This window comes from Cyprinus carpio, chromosome A9 (assembly GCF_018340385.1).
Source record: "Cyprinus carpio isolate SPL01 chromosome A9, ASM1834038v1, whole genome shotgun sequence".
Lineage (NCBI taxonomy): Eukaryota > Metazoa > Chordata > Actinopteri > Cypriniformes > Cyprinidae > Cyprinus > Cyprinus carpio.
In genome coordinates this window covers 21,139,995-21,161,250 of record NC_056580.1, presented here as the reverse complement: position 1 = coordinate 21,161,250, position 21,256 = coordinate 21,139,995, and the positions used below count along the sequence as shown (strand labels likewise).

General features: G+C 38.3%; 1 protein-coding gene across 4 annotated transcripts in view; it reads left to right on the top strand.

The window, feature by feature from the left end:
* The window catches only part of LOC109096384 (semaphorin-5B-like), a 75,328-nt gene extending 55,321 nt beyond the window's left edge, over positions 1-20,007 (top strand). Inside the window, exons 12-21 of one of the 4 annotated variants that reach the window (XM_042764077.1) lie at positions 36-217; positions 602-745; positions 1,900-2,047; positions 2,964-3,189; positions 3,970-4,182; positions 6,080-6,250; positions 10,404-10,538; positions 12,240-12,284; positions 13,124-13,329; positions 17,780-20,007. In XM_042764077.1, coding sequence (XP_042620011.1) covers positions 36-217; positions 602-745; positions 1,900-2,047; positions 2,964-3,189; positions 3,970-4,182; positions 6,080-6,250; positions 10,404-10,538; positions 12,240-12,284; positions 13,124-13,329; positions 17,780-17,947 — 1,638 coding nt within the window. In that variant the 3' untranslated portion in view covers positions 17,948-20,007. Of the gene's footprint in view, positions 1-35; positions 218-601; positions 746-1,899; positions 2,048-2,963; positions 3,190-3,969; positions 4,183-4,879; positions 6,251-10,403; positions 10,539-12,239; positions 12,285-13,123; positions 13,330-17,779 lie in introns of those variants that run through there. The other 3 variants (XM_042764078.1, XM_042764079.1, XM_042764080.1) reach the window with 3 other exon arrangements.
* The last annotated feature ends 1,249 nt before the right edge of the window (positions 20,008-21,256 follow it).

The window sequence follows — 21,256 nt, the reverse complement described above, 5'->3', positions numbered from 1 at the left end:
ATTCAAATTCACACGTTTTTTCTCATTTATTCCAGCTGAGGAACCAAACCACAGATGGTGCATACGGGCCCTGGGCTCCATGGCAACCCTGCAGCCATGATGACGGCGAAGGCACCAGCACATGTCTTTGCCGATCGCGGGCATGCGATAGTCCACCACCTCGCTGCGGAGGTAAAAACTGTGAGGGGCCGACCATTGAGGTGTCCAACTGTTCAAGGCAAGTAAAAAGTTTTTCCTTAAAGGAATAGTTAAGCCAAATAATTAAAAAAATGAAGTTATTGCATTTCTACGATCTGTTTTTTTTATTTCGTCTGCCCGCCATCCTGCATCTAAGGTGCTGAAACTGAATTGCATTTTACCAGAAGTGGCAGTTCTCTCATCACGCAAGATTCACTGCAGGAAATTGAGAACATTTCCCGATCAAAATTCCTTACCAAACCTGTCCTCTTTCTCTTCCATCACATCACATTAGCCTGGCAGCGCTGCCGAAAAAAAAAAAAAAGTATTTCTATATCCCAAATGAGAAAATGGGCTTGTACCCATCACTTCTTGCCAAGGGTCACTGATGCTCACTGTTTTTTCTTACTTTCTTTTTTTGCAGAAATGGAGGTTGGACACCCTGGTCGTCCTGGGGCCAGTGCAGCACAAGCTGTGAGATTGGGTTTGAAGTCCGCCAGCGATCCTGTAACAATCCTTCGCCCAGGCATGGCGGCCGAGTGTGTGTGGGGCAAAGCAGAGAACAGAGGTAAGAAAAGAGGTTAGTTTTTTATTTTTTATTTTTTTGCACATATAAATGTAAAAATCAAGACCTCAAACAACTGAAACATATCATAATTATACTTAGATACTCATCGGTTATTTAATAGATTATGTAATGCAATTAAGGAGCCTTAAATTAGTTTTGATTCAGTTTCACATGAGAAAGTTTCATCTTTCTCAGATGGTTTCTTTTAAAGGGCACTAAATCATACATGATTTTTAAAAAATGGACCCCCTGAGGACCACATGTAATGTTTATCAGAGTCTTTAAACCAAAAATAGTCATTATATTTAGTTTTATATTACCATTTCTACCCTCTGATCCTTATAATTAAATGTAATTTTATTTGCTCTTGTGCCTTAGAGGAATAGTTCGCCCCAAAATGAAAAGTCTGACACAATAAAATGACTCCATATGAATATATTCCAAGTTTTCTAAAGCCATATGATAATTCTGTGTGATGAACAGATTGATATTTACAGTTATGCAAGATTTTGCTATGTCTGTTTATAAATAGAGTTATAGTTAAATAAAATGGTTACTTAATTGTTATATTAAAATAAATTAAATTAAATTAAATGTTAAATGAAGTAGAATATTAAAAAAACTTTCTATCTTAACTTGTTGCCAAGGCAATATTTCTCATTTTAATTTAGTTCTATTTGATGTACTAATATAAGTAAAACAAAAACTGAAATAAAAATGTATACAAACTGTAAACAAACTACAAAACTGACAAAAACAACAAAATGACTAAAACTTTAAGTAAAATGAAAATGAAAATATAGAGATAAATACTTTTGCAAAATATTCATAAAAACTAATAGTGTAAGTATGATACTAAAATAACACTGGTGTAAGTGCATTTAAAGTGCAAGTTAAATTTAAAATCATTATAATCCAGTAATCTTCCCCTCAACTGAAGCTGTCAAATGTGATGCCTATAGTGTAGATTGAACGTCAGTAACAATAAATGCCAGGTTCACAAGTATCTCATAACCAAATTCAACGTTGTCAAACCTGTGGCAATTTTTCTTATAATATGACCCCTTTATACATTTCTCTTGAGTTTTATCAACTCAGAGCAGGCATGACTTAAATTCATGATATGACTAAAACACATTTTTTATGCTCACCAGATTCTGCAATGAGAAGGTATCATGCCCTCAGCCCATCTTTTGGTCATCATGGTCGCCCTGGTCCAAGTGCAGCTCAGAATGTGGGGGAGGGGTGCACTCTCGCTCCAGGAACTGTGAGAATGGAAATAGCTGTCCAGGATGTGCGCTGGTACGTACACCTGAAGTACACACACGCTTTAGCCTTGAAGCCTCCTGCACAACCGTGATAACCAAGCAGCGCTCCTCCCAGAAAGATATGTGTGATGTACTGTAAAAGTGGAGCTCATTTGTGATTCAGGAGAGACTGAGAGGACTAGACAAATCAAATAAACAACAAACTGTTTCATTTTGAAGATTTATGCAATTCTGAGACTGTCACTTACATTAAGCTGATCGTCTACACAGGCCTTGAAGTTATTTACATTCATCACCTTCAAAATGAAAATGAAATAAAACATGCCTGTGAAGAGACTAAAAATAAACCTACTCTGTGAAATATTCATTGGAGTGAATGTCCAGGAAAGTGTTATACACTTTAAATGATTTTATGACTTATTTGATGTTAACAACAAAACATGTTATGGCATCGTGCAATTCAGTTCAGTAACTGGTATTCTTAGCATGGCGAGAATCCGTTACACAAACTCTATCTTACATCTATGTCCAAAAGCATGCATACTTGTAGAAAATGGGTCTATAGAATTTGTTTGTTATATTTCTTTATATCTTTCATACATTATATGCTGTAATGCATCTTCTATACAACAAAAGATCAAGAAAAATCTAAATAGCATTCAGCTTTCTAAAATGCTCTCTAAAATGCTCTTTTGCTCTTACGTTTTTAATCATACAGATTTCTTTGCTCTCCAACTCTATTAAGAGCTGCAATTAATTCAAATTTAATCGACTTAATTAGGACACAAATTAATGTTCCTTGCAAAGAACTATAACACCCCCTTGGGTGTCTAGCAAGGAGACATTAAATTTTATTAACTGTTCACAGTGATGGCACAAGAATGAGCTTCACGTGCATGAGGAATGAACAACTGGATGATGTCATCTCTTTTCAATCTTTCTCATTGCAGGAGTACCAGGCATGTAATCTGGAGTCCTGTCCGGAGGTGCGCCGAAACACCCCATGGACCCCTTGGGTGCCGGTGAATATAACCCAGGGAGGGGCACGGCAAGAGCAAAGAGTTCGCTACATCTGCCGGGCCCAACTAGCTGACCCTCATGAGCTTCAATTGGGCAAGCGTAAAGTTGAGACACGCTTCTGCCCCAATGACGGGACGGTAACCTGTGAAACAGACTGTGAGTGTATTGATCCTTTTTCCTAATGCACATCCACACCTAAATGAACAGATCTGACTGAGCTAGCCGATACTGCTGGATCGATAACAGTTCAGGGTCACAATTCAGCCCTTGCCCACTTTTTGCATGACGGGTGCCACATTGATTAACTGTATCTTCCTGTCTGAATTTGGGGGAGGTCAACTACTTGAGGTGCAAATGGAATGCTTTAGAGACAAGGGAGTGTCAGTATTCACCTTGTGCAGGTTGCTGTGACCAGAATGTTTTTTGTCAAGCCCCTTTCACACTGCACGCTGGTCCCGGGAAAATTGCCGGATCACCTTCTGTGTGAACACAAACACATCCCGGGATTGATTCTGGGATCGAAAAAAAAAAGTTTTATCACAAGAGGGTATTACTGGTTTATATCATTGTAGGAAAAATATGAAAATATCTTGAGCTTTTGTTAATCACAGACCTTGTTTCAGGCATTTAACCCAGAGCCCATTTATTGACTTATGGATGATGGGCCCGGATGTGCTAATAAACTAACACTCTTCCTGGTTTTGAACTACAAAAATACATCATCCCTGCAGCACTCTTTACATAAGACGACTAAATGGCTGTTCACACCAAGAACAAACAGCTGTAAAGATAACTAATTATTATTTAATAATAACTAAATTAGGTGGATTCTGGATCATCAAAACAGTGTCAGTAGGCTGTGATAATAATTCAACGATAAAATAAAAGAACTGACAATAACTGGCAAACTTGTAACATGCGATATATGTTTTACAGCTCTAGTTGAGGAGCTTCTCAAGATGCCTGGTGTGCGACTGACAGGCTCTGGCTGGTCATCGTGGGAGATGTGGTCAGCTTGTACTCAGGACTGTGCCAAAGGCTACCGCACCCGCAAACGCACCTGCACCAGCGCAGAGGGCAAAAGCGTTCCCACCGCCTGCCGGGGGTCTCCAGTAGAATATCAGGACTGCAATCCTCAGCCCTGTCCAGGTAACACACACCCTCAGAAACATGCATGTAAACACAAGCACACTCCACACGCACATTTACATATGTACACACAAATAAGCACATGAATAGACTCCCACATATGCTCATAATCAAGGTAGTTGCTTATCATGCAAAAGCCTCTGCTTCCATTAGAGTGTGTGAAGTATATTACTGATTTCATTAGCTAATGGAATTCTGAAACCCCATTGGGACCTGCTGTGGTCAAATTAAGAGGTTTCACCATAATTCCAAACAGACATGAACTCACGGATAAATCAAATACTCTTTTCTGATTTAGAAATCACAAGATCAACTGAAATTTCCAGTTAGCACCAGAAGGTGAAGTGTGCAATGAAATTGCATCAAACAGAATTGCTAAAATTATTGTACTTAATCAAGAAAAAAAATGCCTTATTTTAAGTTGCTTATTTTCTGTAGGTGAACAGGGAGTTGCTATTTGGTTGCTAAGATGTTTTCAGAGTAATTTTTAGCACATTGCTATAGTACAGTATGTACTTTATTTGGGGATGCTAATGGACAGTTTAAGGATATTACCAGGACAGTTTGGGGATGTTAACAGAGTTTCAGGATGCTAACATACAGTCAAGGGTGCTAATAGTTCAGTGGTGCTAACAGATAATTTGGGCATGCTAATAGACAGATTAAAGGTGCTAAAAGACATTTTTTTTCTCTCCAGGTTTAACAGTCCTCTTTGGCTCAAACAAACAGGGCCTTGTTTTGAAAGTGCTAATACTTCACCTTTAAAAGATCTCAGTGCAAATTATCTGACCAATCACCCTGGAAGTTCCCAGCAGATGGTTTTGTGTCTTTCTTTAGACATATTGACAGCCACTTGCCAATGCACTGTCCACTCTGAACTCTCTCTGAGTGTGACAAATGAACAGCCACAGTATTTGTTTTACAATCAGGCGGAAAAGGGAAAATAGGATTGAAATAGCAAAGCGGAAAGGGGTAGGGCACACAGATTCAAATACATAACTGACATCAGCCAACCATTTTAATCATTGTTTTGACCTCAGATGTGCACTCCAATCCAACGCCTAGCTTCTCCCTCGGTCTGCGAGGTTGCTGGATTAACTGTGATTGCGATCAGTCTGCCTTCACACTTCAGTCTTGCCCCAGTACACGCATGCTAATCCACTGAAGTTAAACAGTGCTTTCTAGTTCAGAGAGAAGGAGACACCCCTAACCTTCTCCTCCATCAGTCTGATGAGACGTCAAGAGGATGGTGGCAGGGCCTGTTAAAGTGAGAGGAAACTGCACAACAGCAATGCTTCTATCCTGGTCAGTTTAAGGAGGTAGCTGTGATTTGAAACATGATAGTTGGTTTCTAGCTGGTAGGTCATCTACAAACAAGTTAGTTATACCAGCTTTAGGTAGTCAAGCTGGTTTTTGGAACATGGTGACCAGCTTGGAACAGCTTGATATCAGTCACCAGCTTAATCAGGATTTCCCAGCGGGATAAACAAAGAAATGTGAACAGCTGGCAAGTCTTGAGTGTTCGTTCAGGTGCATTGTGGGTCAAATAAAGCTGTTTTGAACTCAAAGTGCTACATTCTGTCCTGAACTCTGAATGTCTGGATTACCATCACATCTCATAACAGATGTCTGCTTGCCTTGTCCGCCTTGTGAGAATTTCCAATTATGTCCATTTTTTTTTTTTTTTTGGATTGTTTTGTGTTTGCCTGTTTGATTGATGCTGTTTTATGTTTGTGTTCGGTACATTGTGTTTGCATCCTCCACTCCGTCTTTCTTGTTTGCGCTGCATTTGTGTGTGCTTATCTGATTCCTGGATGATTGTGTCCCCCTCCTTGCCTGATTGTTTTGTGTTTGTCTTTGTATGTCGTATTTGTTCGTACGTGTTTGGTCTGTGCAGTTAACGGTGCCTGGTCTTGCTGGTCATCATGGTCGCAGTGTTCAGTGCCCTGTGGAGGTGGGCACTACCAACGAACACGCACATGCACCAACCCTGTCCCTGCCGATGGAGGGGACATCTGCATCGGCTTGCACACAGAGGAGGCTCTTTGCAACACACATACCTGTGATGGTAAGATCAGTTCCAATCCAGAACCACAAATGAGATGAAAGATGCTTTAGGTGAAATGTGCTACAAAAAACTCAAGGCTCTCCTAATTGAGCTCTACCTCTGTTTGTAAGCACAAGATACAGTTGGTTTTCAATGTGTTATCTGTTCATCAACAACCATTATTATCACCATTCAGAAACATGCAGTTTCTATAAAAGCTTGTTTCCACTGTGGAATAAATATATCTAAAATTATTAAGGGGTATTTTTTTTTACCCATAAAATTATTTTTTCTCACAGTTGCAAGTCTGTCTTACAGTTCTGACTTTTTCTCAAAATTGAGAGTTTATATCAACACAATTCAAACTTTTTTTTCTCAGAACTCTGAGTTTACATCTTGCGATTCTGTTTTGTTGTTTTTTAACAGCGTTTTTAACATGAGTTTTTTTTTTCTCACAATTCTGAGTTCTTTCTTGCAATTGCAAGTTTATATCTCATAATTCTGACTTCTCTATTTATTTTAATAAAAGGTAATTGTAACTTTTTATTGAAACTTAAAATTTTTATTGAAACTGGTCAACCGAGGAAATTGTGCTGGTTAAGCTAGTTAAATGGATAGTTCACTCAATGACAATTCTATCATTATTTACTCCCTTGTGTCACACTAAAACTGCATAACTGTATGGAACAGATATTTTTAAAAGTCTCCTCGCATTTGTCTCCATACAGTGAAGTATTTTCTTTTGTGTTCTGCAGGAGAAAGTCAGTGATAGTGAGTTCATAAATAATGACCAAATTCAAATTTTTCAATTGAACTGTCCCTTTAAGAAGCTTTGTGAGCACACCATCATCCACAACAAAACATATGCTGGTCTTTTAACGGGATAGTTTATGACCGACTTATTATCATTGCATTGAAGGAATGATTTCAGACCTTTCAAACACCAGAAGCACATTCTTCAGATTCTGAGAGGGGCTTCTGGGGTCCTCCAGGCTACAGATGGTACCATAAGTGAGCTGCATGCATACAGAAGTGTGCTGTGTGCAAGCAGACTGTGGCAGTGCAAAGCTTTGTTGCCATATTCTGCTGCCATCACTTTAAAAATCAGCTGTTCCTTTAAGACAAAACTGAAATATTTATGAAGAATGGATCATATAAAGCCCTGTAGCTTTAACAAAAACTATAATACCTTTGTATTGCTTTTCACTCTCTGATTAACACCTCAAATCCATTCTGTTGATAGAAGAGCCTGTTTAATTATCGATCAAATAAAATATATTCCTTTAAGAATATTAAGAGTAATCTCAGAATGTAAAACATCCCATATCTGTCATTTATAAGGTTCCATTACAGTTAGGATTCTGCCTTAAAAATTCTTCATGACATATTGTTTGCTTAAGAAAAATAAATAAAGATTGATGTAGCAGTTATCGGGGCTGCCTTTTATCATTGTTAACAGTTGATCTGCATTTTCTGAAATGCTACGATATGGGACTAGTTGCTACTGATATTAAAGTTTTTTGGATCCTTGATTCAAACATTTGGCCCCTGTTGGCCCCGTTCACAAATTTGACAAATTTGTTAGGTTCTGGGAGAGTTATACTGTAAGTCTGCATATGGTCTAGACAAGCATCTTAAAAGCTGAAACATGAAAGGAATGTGTCTATTTACAGACTGGATTATCCCAGCAAACAAATACATTTTAAATCAAAGTTTCTTCTAAGTAAAGTTCTTGGTACACTTGCTCTGAAAGTATTGCCTCTGTGATTATTTTTGCCTCCTCGTGTGACTCTGGCGGTGTTTGTTTCATGTGCGTGGGTGGGCCATTGAGTCGGCAGTGCTCTGGTTAGATTGCCATCTGAACTGTGAGGATGGCCAAAATTGGAGCGCTCCATTTAAAGGGGACATCGGATGAAAATGTCACTTTTTTTGCATTTAGTTGGGTTTCTGGCATGTCTGCCAGCTCAGAAAAATTGAAAAACATATACAGAGTCCAAGGCAGCAATTCACCTGTCTTGTGTTGACATGACGCGTGGAAGAGAGGGCTGGGGTGAGCAGTGACTCATATCATTTAAAGAGACATGCACCGAAACGGGTCGCCCAAAGTATGTTAGACCCTGAATGGGCATCTGATGTCCCCTTTAAAGGGGTCATATGACATTGCTAAAAAGAACATTATTTTGTGTATTTGGTGTAATGCAATGTGCTTATGTGATTTAAGGTAAAAACAAACACATTATTTTCCACATACTGTACATTATTGTTGCTCCTCTATACCCCGCCTTTCTGAAACATGTTGATTTTTACAAAGCTCATCGTTCTGAAAAGTGAGGTGTACGCTGACTGGCCAGCTATCCAGTGCGTTGTGATTGGCGAAATACCTTAAGCGTGTGACGGAAATGTTATGCCCCTTGCCATACTGTGATGCGTGTCCCAGTCAGAACAGTGGCGCGACAAGACAAAAACAATAAAACCCATTACAAACGAGCCATTTGTTGCATCCAGTGGGGACATAATTACTGATTATAAATTATGACTTATACTGTCTTTTTACGCGTTGCATTGCGTATCGCGCTGCGTAAACATAAAACCATGTCTGCATTTGTGATCAGAGAAACAAACAAAAGCTACTCTACACTGCTTAAAACTCGCGTTTAATTAGTCAGTGGCAAATTCTTTAAATATGAAAACGTACTTACAGGCTGTTAGTCAGAAGCGCGAGACTGTCCAAAACAAAACCATGTCTGTATTTTTGATCGGAGAAACAACAAACAACAAGCGCTAGGCTCTAGTCTGCACTGCTTCACGTTTGAATCGTCAGTGGCAAATACTTTACGTGTTAACCAAAATACATACCTCTAACAAAAAATATGCTACACACAACTCTCCCAGGTTCAGGAAACAGTCCTCCATAAAATGTGCTGTACACATCTGAATATTTGGGTTGAACTGTTCTGGAACAGTGTTGTAAATACAACGTAACCACTGATTTCTAGTTGTGTCCTCTTTTGGAAGGCCAAACAAAGTAGTTTCGCTTTCACAACGTAACACACAGTGTCTTCACGACATGACGGCAGTGGCAGCAACAATACTACAGTGAGAATCAAAGTTGCGACTTCTTTCATTGCGTGAACATTTGGGCGGTGTTATGCAAATCTTCCCACACAGTGCCGTAGACGTGGGGGTGTGTTTAAACATGGCATTTTAGGAGGGCGTGGACAAGTGGACAACTTTAGGGATCTTATCTATGCACGAACAGCTTGTAACACTCCAAAGAGAAAGGAAAACTTGAAATTGCATCATATGACCCATTTAAAGGGAGAGTTCACCCAAAAAAAATTTATTGTCATATACTCACTGTTTAGTTGTTCCAAACCTCTATGATTTTCATTCTTCTTTGCACCAGCAAAAGGTGCAATTTTAAATAATCTACTGATTTCTCTTATGCAATACTATAAATGGGGACTTAATAGATTTAAGTCAGTATTTCAATAATTTAACAATAGATTTGCATATTCATGGTTCTCTGATAATTAAATTATTACTCTAATTATAAAAGATGAAGACAGAAATATTACTCTTGTAAATTACAATAATTGTAATTATAACAAATTCATGTTACACAAGTTACATTACTTATGTTCTTCACTTCTACACCCTCAAGCTTATAAAATTTAAAATCCTTGTGATTTTATATGGTGGAATACTGGTGAAATGCTGTAAACTTCTGTCCACAAACATTTTGGAAAATATACAAATGTAAATAAAGAGAACCTAGGACACATTGCGTTCTCACATGCACATTTAATCACATGCAAAGATGGAGTTTGTGAGAAGCAGTATTTACTAATTATATTATTACATTATATTTTATGATTATTGAAATTGCAGCCTTTGATTTGATAATTGCTCAAAGCTGTATCGCAATTGCTGTTTAATTCTGATTATTTGTGCAGCCCTATTTATCTATTTTAATTTTGCATTCGAATTTAGTGCAAGTCATTTGGAGCACTATTAAACTTTAATGCCGTTTTATTATATCTAATTTTGGTGCTTGACAGAGGAAAGTCACAGAGGTTTAGAATGTTGTGAGGGTGAGTAAATGATGACAGAATGTTTATATTGGGGTGAACTGTTTCTTTAAATCCTGTGTTTATGACCGTGCTTTGTGCAGGTGGGTGGATGGCCTGGTCGTTGTGGTCTGAGTGCGATGACTCGGGCCTGCAGCTGCGCAGTCGAGTGTGCGGGGCTCAATTCACACCATGTGTGGGAAACAGCTCCCAGCAACGAGACTGCAATGAGATCCCAGGTGAGAGCGAGCTATATATAAACACACATGCATATATTCACACAGCGTCCGACTGTTCCATTATGAAGCAAAGCTTTTCCCAATTGCAATGTTACTCTTATTAAATAAACATACACTTTTAAACCCTGTCAACCTTGCTGTTGTTTTTAATAGATTAGATGTAATATGTTTACATGCGCTTATTCATTACTCTGGCTGGTGGAGTGGAAGTGTTCAAAGTGAAGAACTGAATGCACCCAGCCTGCGAGAACACGAGTTGTCAGAGCGGAATACCAAGTGAATCAGGCACTCTAATTAATATTAATGTTATGCCACAAGGCAGCCTCACATCCTATTTCTCTCCAATTTTTGGAAACAGGTTCCAAATCTTGAGGTGTCTTAGATGGTGAGGAGATCAAGGAGAATTTTGCATCTCAATCAAAACATCATCCCCCCCATACCCATCTCTGCTCTTTGTGGAGATTTCAGATAGAGCTTGAAAAGCATGACTCTGGGTTGTAATAGAGAATCTTAGACTCTATCGCAGCTGTAAAAAATGCCGCTTCCCTCTAAATGCGCCTCATTACTTCAGCCAAAATGGAATATTTACTCTGAATGAGTGTTTAAGTTTTATTTTGCAAAATAGCTTTCAACTATTTTTACTGACATTGGCCGTTCATTCTCAAATACATGCAAAATTTGAATATGTAATGGAAGCATGGGGTAATAATTTCATCACTTTCATGGGACCCGACTGACAGGCTTTGATGTGATTTTCTGTACTTTATCACTGCGTCCCTGCTCATCCCTCAGGTATAAAACAGGAGACTTCCTCACCACCACCATCGCCCCACTTCCAGGAAAGTTGCCTTTGAAAGGAGAGAGCAGAGTGGGATAAGATGGGGAATGATGGATGTTTTGGCTGTAATTCAGCAAAGGGAGGGAAAACAAGGGAGCATGTAATGACCTGTTCACTGACCTTTTTCTAGCATCAGCCTGCATTTTTAAATTGTTGGTTTATGGTTTTATTGTTGGTCACAACCCAAAATTGAGCAACAGAACAGACAAAAAAGGACACTAAATGCATTAATAAAATAAATTGTGACTAATCATGTAATTCTGCATAGTTATAATAGCAAAATAAGTAAGCCTATTAGCTTTTAAAAGGATGTTTCATGTCTTTTGATGTTGACATCAAGGCTGCACATCTATTTTATAAAGATATGAATAATTTGCATATTGTTGGGCCTATGCAGTTCATGTAATATTGATCAAATTTTTCTAAACTTTTATATTATTAATACAAAAAAAAGTGGTATTATTTTTAGTCAACACTTCATGTCTAAAGTAAAATGTATATTAACATGCATTTATGCATTTGACAGTTCAACAGTTTTGACAATTTTATCCAAAGAGACTTGCATTGCAAGGGTATATGTTCTTGCATTCCCTGGGAAGCAATCCCATGACACTGGCATTGCTGCTGCCATGCTATACTGCTTGAGCTACAGGGATTTAGATTTTGAAGTAAAACTTCTTGACAGCCACTGCTCTAGATGGATGTCTGTGACTGTTCTGATGCATCTCGAACCACGATTGTTGTGTTTTTAAGATGCCATGTCAATTTGAAAGATGTTTGGCATCAGTTCAAGATGTTCAGAAAGACCCTTGCAAGAGCTCATCCTGTACATCTCATAACTATACATCTCTTTCTCTTCACAGCCATTCTCCCGGCATCTAGTTATGAGAAGGACCAGCAGTGTGGGGGTAAGTGTTTTGACCCATATGTTTGTATGGTGTTCACTGCATGTTAGCATGCACTTATGCATGCATGCTCTCGTGAGTGCTCAAAAACATGTAGCAATGTGCTGCTTGTGTGTCATGTTCCATGTAAGCTCCTTTTCATTGAGAACTCAGGCAGAAATGGAATCGCTAAGCAGGTTTAAGTGCGTGAACTTCATAATTCACACTGCTGATCTTCAGTTTTCCATGTGTTGTGCTCCATGGCACTTGTGGCTCTCCCATGCAGAGGTGCTGCCTTTCCAGTGCATGCACCAGATGAAAAATACATGAGGGGCACAGCGGTGTTTTTAGGTTGCAGATCCAGGCCACAGCAGGCGATGACTGCTCTCAGAGGTGGCACTGCAGTGCTAATTTGGTGTTTCTCCAGGTGGCAGCACATATTATCCATCGTGCTTCAGCAGTGGTGATCTCCTGAGTGATCATTGTCCAATTAGAGCAGTTCATGACGGGGTATGGCATTCGCTCTCCTCAATCACATTTCGCACTCATTACGGGTCAGACCGGCAGGATGCCCGGTCCGTCACTTCGCCCAGCTAATCACAGAACTGTCCCTTGGTACTGCATCATTCAGCCAGACACTTTGAAACACCTGCCTACCGCTGGTTGATGGCTATGGACATGTAGCGTTAATGAAGAGCGATGCAATGGTGCTGTATCGCTCCGATTCTTCTGACAAGGATGACTATATTGTCTCATTATTTGAAAAAGCATATTTAGATAAACATCTGGATGAAAATGCCAACAAATTACAGTTATTTGCAGACAAATGGTTACAGTAATGTTGCTTTCTCTTGTTTTCCCAGGGTTCACTCTGCTTCACCTGATAGCTACAGGCTTGTCGTGTTTCCTGGGTGCTGGTCTGCTGTCCTTCTTGGTGTATGTGTACTATCAGCGGTTCCACAAGCCCTCGCAGGAGTCTGCTGTCATCCACCCCACCACTCCCAACCACCTCAACTACAAAGGCAACACCACACCAAAGAATGAGAAATACACACCCATGGAGTTCAAGGTCAGTGTTGACACCATATTCACAAAAAAATAAATCTCATAATGCTGTTTTATGCAGTGAAAAGGGTTTAGTATGTTGTTGTTGTTAACAGAAATAAAGTTTTATTTAGCAAGGATGCATTAAATTGATCAAAAGTGACGCTTCTAATTATTTATTTTTCAAATAAATGCTGTTCTTTTAAAGGGGTCATATGATGTTGCCAAAAAGAACATTATTTTGTGTATTCGGTGTAATGAAATGTGTTGATGCGGTTTAAGGTTCAAAAAACACATTATTTTCCACATACTGTACATTATTGTTTCTCCTCTATGCCCCCTTTCTGAAACATGTTGTTTTTTTACAAAGCTCATCGGTCTGAAAAGCGAGGTGTGCTCTGATTGGACAGCTGTCCAGTGCATTGTGATTGGCCGAATACTTCAAGCGTGTGATGGAAATGTTATGCCCCTTGCCATAATGTGATGCGTGTCCCAGTCAGAACAGTGGCACGACAAGACAAAAACAATAAAACCCATTACAAACAAGCAATTTGTTGCATCCAGTGGGGATATAAAGTAATTACGGATTATAATGACTAATACTGTGTTTTTACACGTTGCGCTGCGTCACGCCACGCCGCACCGCATAAACATAAAACCATGTCTGCATTTTTGATTGGAGAAACGACAAACAACAAAGCACTAGTCTCTAGTCTACACTGCTCAAAACTCAAGTTTTAATCCTCAGTGGCAAATCCTTTACATGTGTAAACATATATACAGACTGTGAATCAGAACAGGCATTCCCAGGTTCAGGAAACAGTCCTCCATAAAATGTGCTGCACACATCTGAATATTTGGGTTGAACTGTTCTAGAATACAACTAAACCACTGATTTCTAGTTGTGTCCTCTTTTGGAAGGCCAAACAAAGTATTTTCGCTTTCACAACGAAGCAGCGTCTCCACAACATGGCGCCAGCAGCAACAGTAAGACTCAAAGATTATGCCTTCTTTCTTTGCGTGAACATTTGGGCGGCATTATGAAAATCTTCCCACATCATGATGTAGACATGTGGGGGCGTGTTTAAACAAGGTGTTTCAGGGGGGCGTGGACGAGTCTTATCTTTTATAAATAATATCTCTTTGGGTTTGAGATTTTAGTCTTTGCAACTTTACAGATCTTCTTTATGCACCAAGAGCTTGTAACACTCCAAAGAGAAAGGAAAACTTGAAATCGCATCAAAATTAAACTTTTTATTCATCAAAGGATCCCAAAAAAAAAAAAAAACATGGTAAAATGTGCTACAAGAATACTGCACTCTCACTGATACTGTAGCTTAATGCATAATCATATATATATATATATATATATATATATATATATATATATATATAATATATATATATATATATATATATATATATAATGAACACTCAAAGGGCAAGGATTTTTAGAACTTGGGAGATAGCAATCATTGTAATTGTGCAGAGATCTGTCCAGATTCTGTGTGAGCCTGAAGATGAGTTTCTAATATATGCCGACTTGGAATCTGTGGCCTTGGAAATCCACATAAAGCTCAGTGGATTTTTATTTTGACAACTTTCAGTGTTTAAAATCTGTTTTACATATTTTACCATATTCAAATATAGCACTATTTTTACCCTATAGCACCAGTGTTTACACTTTTTTTGTGGGATTATGCCTACAAATACCTTATATATATATAGGCTCTGCATATTAAGCTGTGACTATTTCAGCATCAGAAAATTATATTTATCTTTTACATTTCCCCACAGATGAGCTGTCAGAAAAAGTCACAAGTTGTCAAGTAACCGCTAACCACATGCTCATTTGTTTTGTCTGAAATGAGCATCACTAGATAACTGATAGTTTAGAGATTACCGCTGGTTTCACTCTCCCCACGGCCGCTTGTTTAGCCACCTCTTCTGGCTGCACGCGGTTCCTGGCACACACTCTGTCTTTATTAATGGGCTCCATTAGGCTTTTTAAGCAGCAGCCGCTCAGTGGACTCCCACAGCTGGTTGTGACTGATCGTCGAGCTCATCCAATTAGTTTGGCTCGGCTTGCTCTTCTTCCACCTTGTGTCCTTGCCGTGACACCTGCGCGAGCCTTTTGCCACTTTTTCCATCGATCTTCTGCATGACCACTACTCACTCGAAATTCATTATGAGACTTGAGCAATACAAGAGGATCGAGAAAGAAGTGGCCACTGCAAAAGGCACCCGCTCTGGTCTCTGTCCATGTATTCCCAGGGCATGTCGGTGCACAGATGGCTGTGTGATATTAACCGTGTGACACGGAGGTTCTCTGATTGATGGATGTTTGAATAAGCATCCGCTGAGAGCCACATCGTAAATCAGGATGAATATTCCAATTGTGCACAGGGAACAGTTTGTCGAAAGTCTGCTAAAAATACCACAGTTAGGAAGATGTAATTTGGTATAGTAATAGCAGACAAACATTCCCTTCACTTGTCACTCAATTGCTCTTTGATAAAAAAGCAATTTCATCGGTCTTGATCAGCCTGAAAATGGAGATCTCAACCTCTTTGCAGAGCTATTGTTTGCCAGGTATTGAAAACTATAATTGTTGCACAGCAGTTCTCAGCTACGGGGAGTCACTCAAATCAGTCTTTGTATGTTTCATAGCTTCACTCCCCCAGTAACTGAACTACAGCTTTTTTAGAGCTAGATAAATGATTTCTCGAGAGCTCTACATTTCATACACACATACGCTACTTTCATCCATGACCCTGAGTTCACCACTTTTAAATTAAAACGTTTATCAGCTGTGGACTCCATTCTGTGGTGCCTTACATATTTAAAGGTGCAGTGTGTCATATCTGCTCCACTAGTACTACCAAACAGAATCGCAAAAAAAAAAAAAAAATAACTGTTTCTCGATTTCGTCCTATTGTGGCGATAGGGTTGTTATACAGTTGTTAGGGTGCTCTGAAAGTTACATGTATTTAAAATGTTGCTGTGGAGTACTAAGTGGTTTTAGCTTAAGCAGTAGATATGTGGTTTCTAGAGTGTTCTGAGTCAATTTTAGCATTTTTCTAGGGTTCTGTAGTAATGCTTTGACACAATCAGTATTGTATAAAGCGGTATACAAATAAAGGTGATGACTTGTTCTGCAGGGTTTTTTGTGTGTGTGTGTGCATGTATGTTGCTATAAGGGTTGCTAGGGTCATTTGAATGTTTTTTTCTTAATCGTTGCTGTGTGGTTGCTGTGGTGGTCTGACCCTTGTTAAAATTGACCATGGTTTTGTTATAGTAAAAGTGTAGTAACCATAGTTTTTTGGCTGATTGATTACTATTTCTATAGCCACCGACTAAAAACAAAAAAAAACCAAATCTAATCTATAGTTAAGCTAAACAAACAATAAATAATTTGTTAACAAACATTAACTAACAAACAACCATTTTTTTTTTTTTTCTTCGTGTTTCGTTCTATGTTGTTTTAATATGTTGCCATACAGTTTCTGGTGTGTTCTGAGTGATTTTTAGCATGTTGTTAGGATCTTCTTCAGTGATTTTAGCATGTTATTGTGCGATTGCTAGGGGGTTCTTTGAGGTTTTTAATGTATTTCTATGCAAATTGTGTTCTGGGTGTTTTTTTCATGCTGCTAAGTGTTTGCTTGGGTGCTCTGAGTGTTTTTTTTTTAAATGTTGCTGTGTGGTTGCTGTCATTGGTTCTCTTTAGCATGTTACTATGCTTGGGTGGTTTGTATGGAGTTTAACATGATGCTATGCAGTTGCTGGAATGTTCTAAATGGTTTTAACATGTTGCTTTGTGGTTTTTAGAGTTGCAGCATGTTGTTAGTATGTTCTTCAGAGATTTTTAACATCTTGCTAGAGTGTTGTTGTTTTAATGTTGCTATGCAGTTGCTGGGGTGTTTTAAGTGGTTTTAACATGTTGCTTTGTGGTTTCTACAGTATTCTGAGTGATTTTTAGCACATTTTGTTGTTCTTCCATGGTTTTAGCATGTTGTTGTCTGGTTGCTAGAGTATCCTGAGTGTTTTTTTAGCATGTTGCCATGCAGTTGCTATGTTGTTCAGATCAAAAGACCCCGTACAAAGGTCTATGATAGTCTGGTCCTTAGATGTGGCTCAGGTGTCTCCTTCGTTGTAAGACTATGGGATTTCCAAACTCCTGCCATTGGTTGAGACAATGTTTGAGCTGCTCAAACATGCTAGTGGTGCAGCTATTACACCCTGTACCTTTTAAGGAACTAGCTAGATAAGAGTTTACATGTGTTAAACTGAAGTGTTTCCAGAAGGTGTAAGATCTTGCTGTGTGCTTTCAACATTCTCATATTCTGTTCTTTTAGTTCTCAAGGTCACAAGAGGTTTGCAGACTGTGAGATCAGTGGTGTTTCATCTCAGAGACTGATGGACAGTTGTTTGCCTCTCAGCTCATCTAACACTCCTTTATTTGTTTTTGTCCACAGACTCTGAATAAGAACAATTTGTTGCCAGATGAGAGGACCAACTACTTTCCTTCACCGCTTCAGCAGACGAACGTGTACACCACCACATACTACCCCACAGCGCTGAGCAAATATGACTACCGGCCAGACTCCTCACCGTCTCCTTGCAGAACCTATAACCACAGCTGAGACATGTGTCCCATCCGTAGCTTAATCACCATGGTGACAAGGCCGCCCGGACATCCTTAAAACCCTCCATTTTCCCCACCCACACACTTTGCACCCGATGACGTGCTTGTTCCAACATTCCAGCTGATTTTTTCCCTAAGATCTCTCCCCTGAGGACCGAGTCACCTAAGTCATGCCTTACGGTGTCCGATGGGGGGAAAGTCCAGTGATTCAAACAGCACTTTTTAAAGATTGTGTAGCTACACTGACTTTGATAAACTGATGTCTTGATTGATCGCTGCAGAACTTCAGAAGCTCAAGGTGGGAAGACAAAATTGTGCTGGTATCCCGTACCACTCCAACAATATCCTTTACAGGAAATGTAATCTGCCACACTGTGGCAGTTCTTTTTGAAAATACAGAAGAAGAATAGACGGACACCAGAAAAAAGAGAGCAATCAATGGTGACATTATTAGGTTTGGTCAGAACGGCGGAATTGTGTTACCTTTGGATGTAAATGTAAGGCCGTCCCACTGACTTCCAACCTTTGAGGGGCAAATCTCTGACAAAAGAGGATGGGTTGCAGGATCAATGCATCTCCTGGGTGAATCGTTCAGATACGACTTCGGAACCAAGCTGGAGAAAAAAGAACATCTTAAAATAGGATGCTATTCAGAACAGACTCTTATCAGAACTGAAACATAGATTTTCAGCGTGTTAAAAGGCAGGAAGAATGTGTCATTATTTCCCTGAAAAGTCGAAATGCCTTTTTTACTTGCGAATGCATGGGAATCGAGGAATATTGCACCAACATGAAATATGCTTAAGTCTGAAGCAAACATGCTCTACTCTGTTACTGTAAGTCCTGGAGGTCATATTAAATATGACTGGGTTCAAACTGAGATGGACTATATTTTATTATAAAAAAATATAGGAAATATTGATAGCTTGGCACTTGTTTTATACGGTTATTTTAAAGAGGGAATTATTCAGCAGTTGTAGTATAGCTGGATAATAGAGTTTATTTAAGATATGAGTACAAACATTGACGGAGCTATACTGAACATTTCATATATTACTTTTTATTATTGTTTTCAGACGGTATATTCCTAACCATCATCACATTCATCAGAGATATGAGCGAAGGCGCACACCGTTATATGAGCATCATATATTCATAAAATTGCCCAGAGTGTCAACTCACGCAGAAATGATCAATGGATCACTGTCTTTGTCACATCAAACAATATCTAAAAAATGAATCTTTGTGAAGCACCATGTGCTCAACTCAGATTTTATTTTGCCCGTGTGTTGACATGCTTCCCAGCGGCATCACGCCCACATTCCAGATGCAACTCTCCAGTTATCGATTAAAGCGATTCAGGAATGGCAACTCTCATCGGTATCTAGTATTTATGGTATGCTCGGTTTCTAAAGGGCATTGAAAAATAAACTAAGCTATTTTATCATGCTCGTCTAATGAATGCTAAGCCAGCCATGCTTTCAGCTAAGCATGAGAACTTGGGTTGTAAATAAGTGACGTCCCACAGTGAAAAAAGTAATGCCACGCAAAGGTTAGTATAATGTACATGTATATTGTAAAGCTAACAGTTTTTTAAATGCCTTATAGTTGTAAAATAATATGTGCAGCAGCTGTGTAAATATACCAACCGTAGGGATTGTGTGGGGATGGAGCCTGTCAGTGACAAGAGTATGACTGCAATAGAGAGACCATCTCGTGGACCAACCCTGATTGATGACATCAAAGATTATTCATTAAAGTTCCTAAAAAAAACTATTAGAGAGCATTTGTACTTTTGTTCATCTGTTCATAATTCATGTGAACTTATTTTTGTTCACATGACAAGGTTCACAAAAATTACCTGAATTAAGTTGCTTCAATATCATATTCAAATACAGACTTAAATTGTTTTGATTCTGTTTGATTATGTTCAAATTATTTAATTTCTGTCTTAAAGATATGCTTGCATACCAAGCCTTTTCTTTGGGAAAAAAAAAAAAATCTACAGAGGAGTCAAAAAAAATCTGACAGCATTACTGAAAATGTTCCTATTTTCCATTTTATTTTTATTTTTATTGGCTATATATATATATATCTGTGTGTGTGTGTGTATATATGTATATGTATATGTGTATATATATATATATGTATATATATATATATATATATATATATATATATATATATATATATATATATATATATATATATATGTGTGTGTGTGTGTGTGTGTATGTATGTGTATATATATACATATATATATATATATATATATACAATTTATATATTTTTTCTATAAATGCACTTTTTTTTAATCTGAAAACGTTATTTACATATTTACCTGAAGTAACTCCCAGATTTTAATTATATGTATATTGCTATCTTAAAGATATGCTTGTGTACCAAGCCTTTTCATTAAAAACAACCTAGTACAAAAATCTGAGCATTACTGAAAAGTTACTAATAAGCATTTTATTAGTTACATTTTTATTGCATATATATATATATATATATATATATATATTTTTTTCAGAAAGTTTTTATTTTTTTTTCTTTTTTTTTTTTCAGAAAGTTTTTTTTAATTGAAAATTATATTAACATAATTTGAGTTAAAATTTTATTTGAATTTTTATTCTATATACTTATTTTTATCTAAAAATATTATTTCCCATTTTACCTGAAGTAACTCCCAGATTTTAAATGTCTTTTAAAAGGCATATGGATTCCACTGAAAAGAAATAATAAGCAAAACTCTAAGCAAAACTCTAAGCTATAGTTAAAAGGTAAAACTAAATCCCCACATTCACTCTTGTATGCCTGCCCAGATAATAAAGGTTGGTCAACTGCGGCTGCTCTGTGTAAGCCGGGTTTGATAGTAGTACCTCTGCTATTGAACACACATAAAGCCGGACGACGCAATGAGGCGCTCCATCCCTGCAAGGCTTGGTGCCCTTCTATGCAAATGACCTGGTGGTTTGATATGCGATGTAGACTGTAATCACTGCCTTTTAGACACTGTGAATTTTTGGTACTCTATATTTTTGTATATTGTACATTGTAAAGGATAATAAACCCTGATGCCAACCTAGTCTATCATGAGCGGTTTCGTCCTTTCTCAACTACTCCCACACTACATCAATCTAGGTCACCCCACTGTCTCCTGCAGAGTGAAAGGTAAGTGTTTTCATATTGTCATGTTTTTCAATCCAATGTCAGGTTGGTTATCATACACTCCCAGTTGTATGTGTAGGGATTTGTTTGGCAGGCTGAGGGAAATTGGACCTAAATGCTGACAACACGCATACCC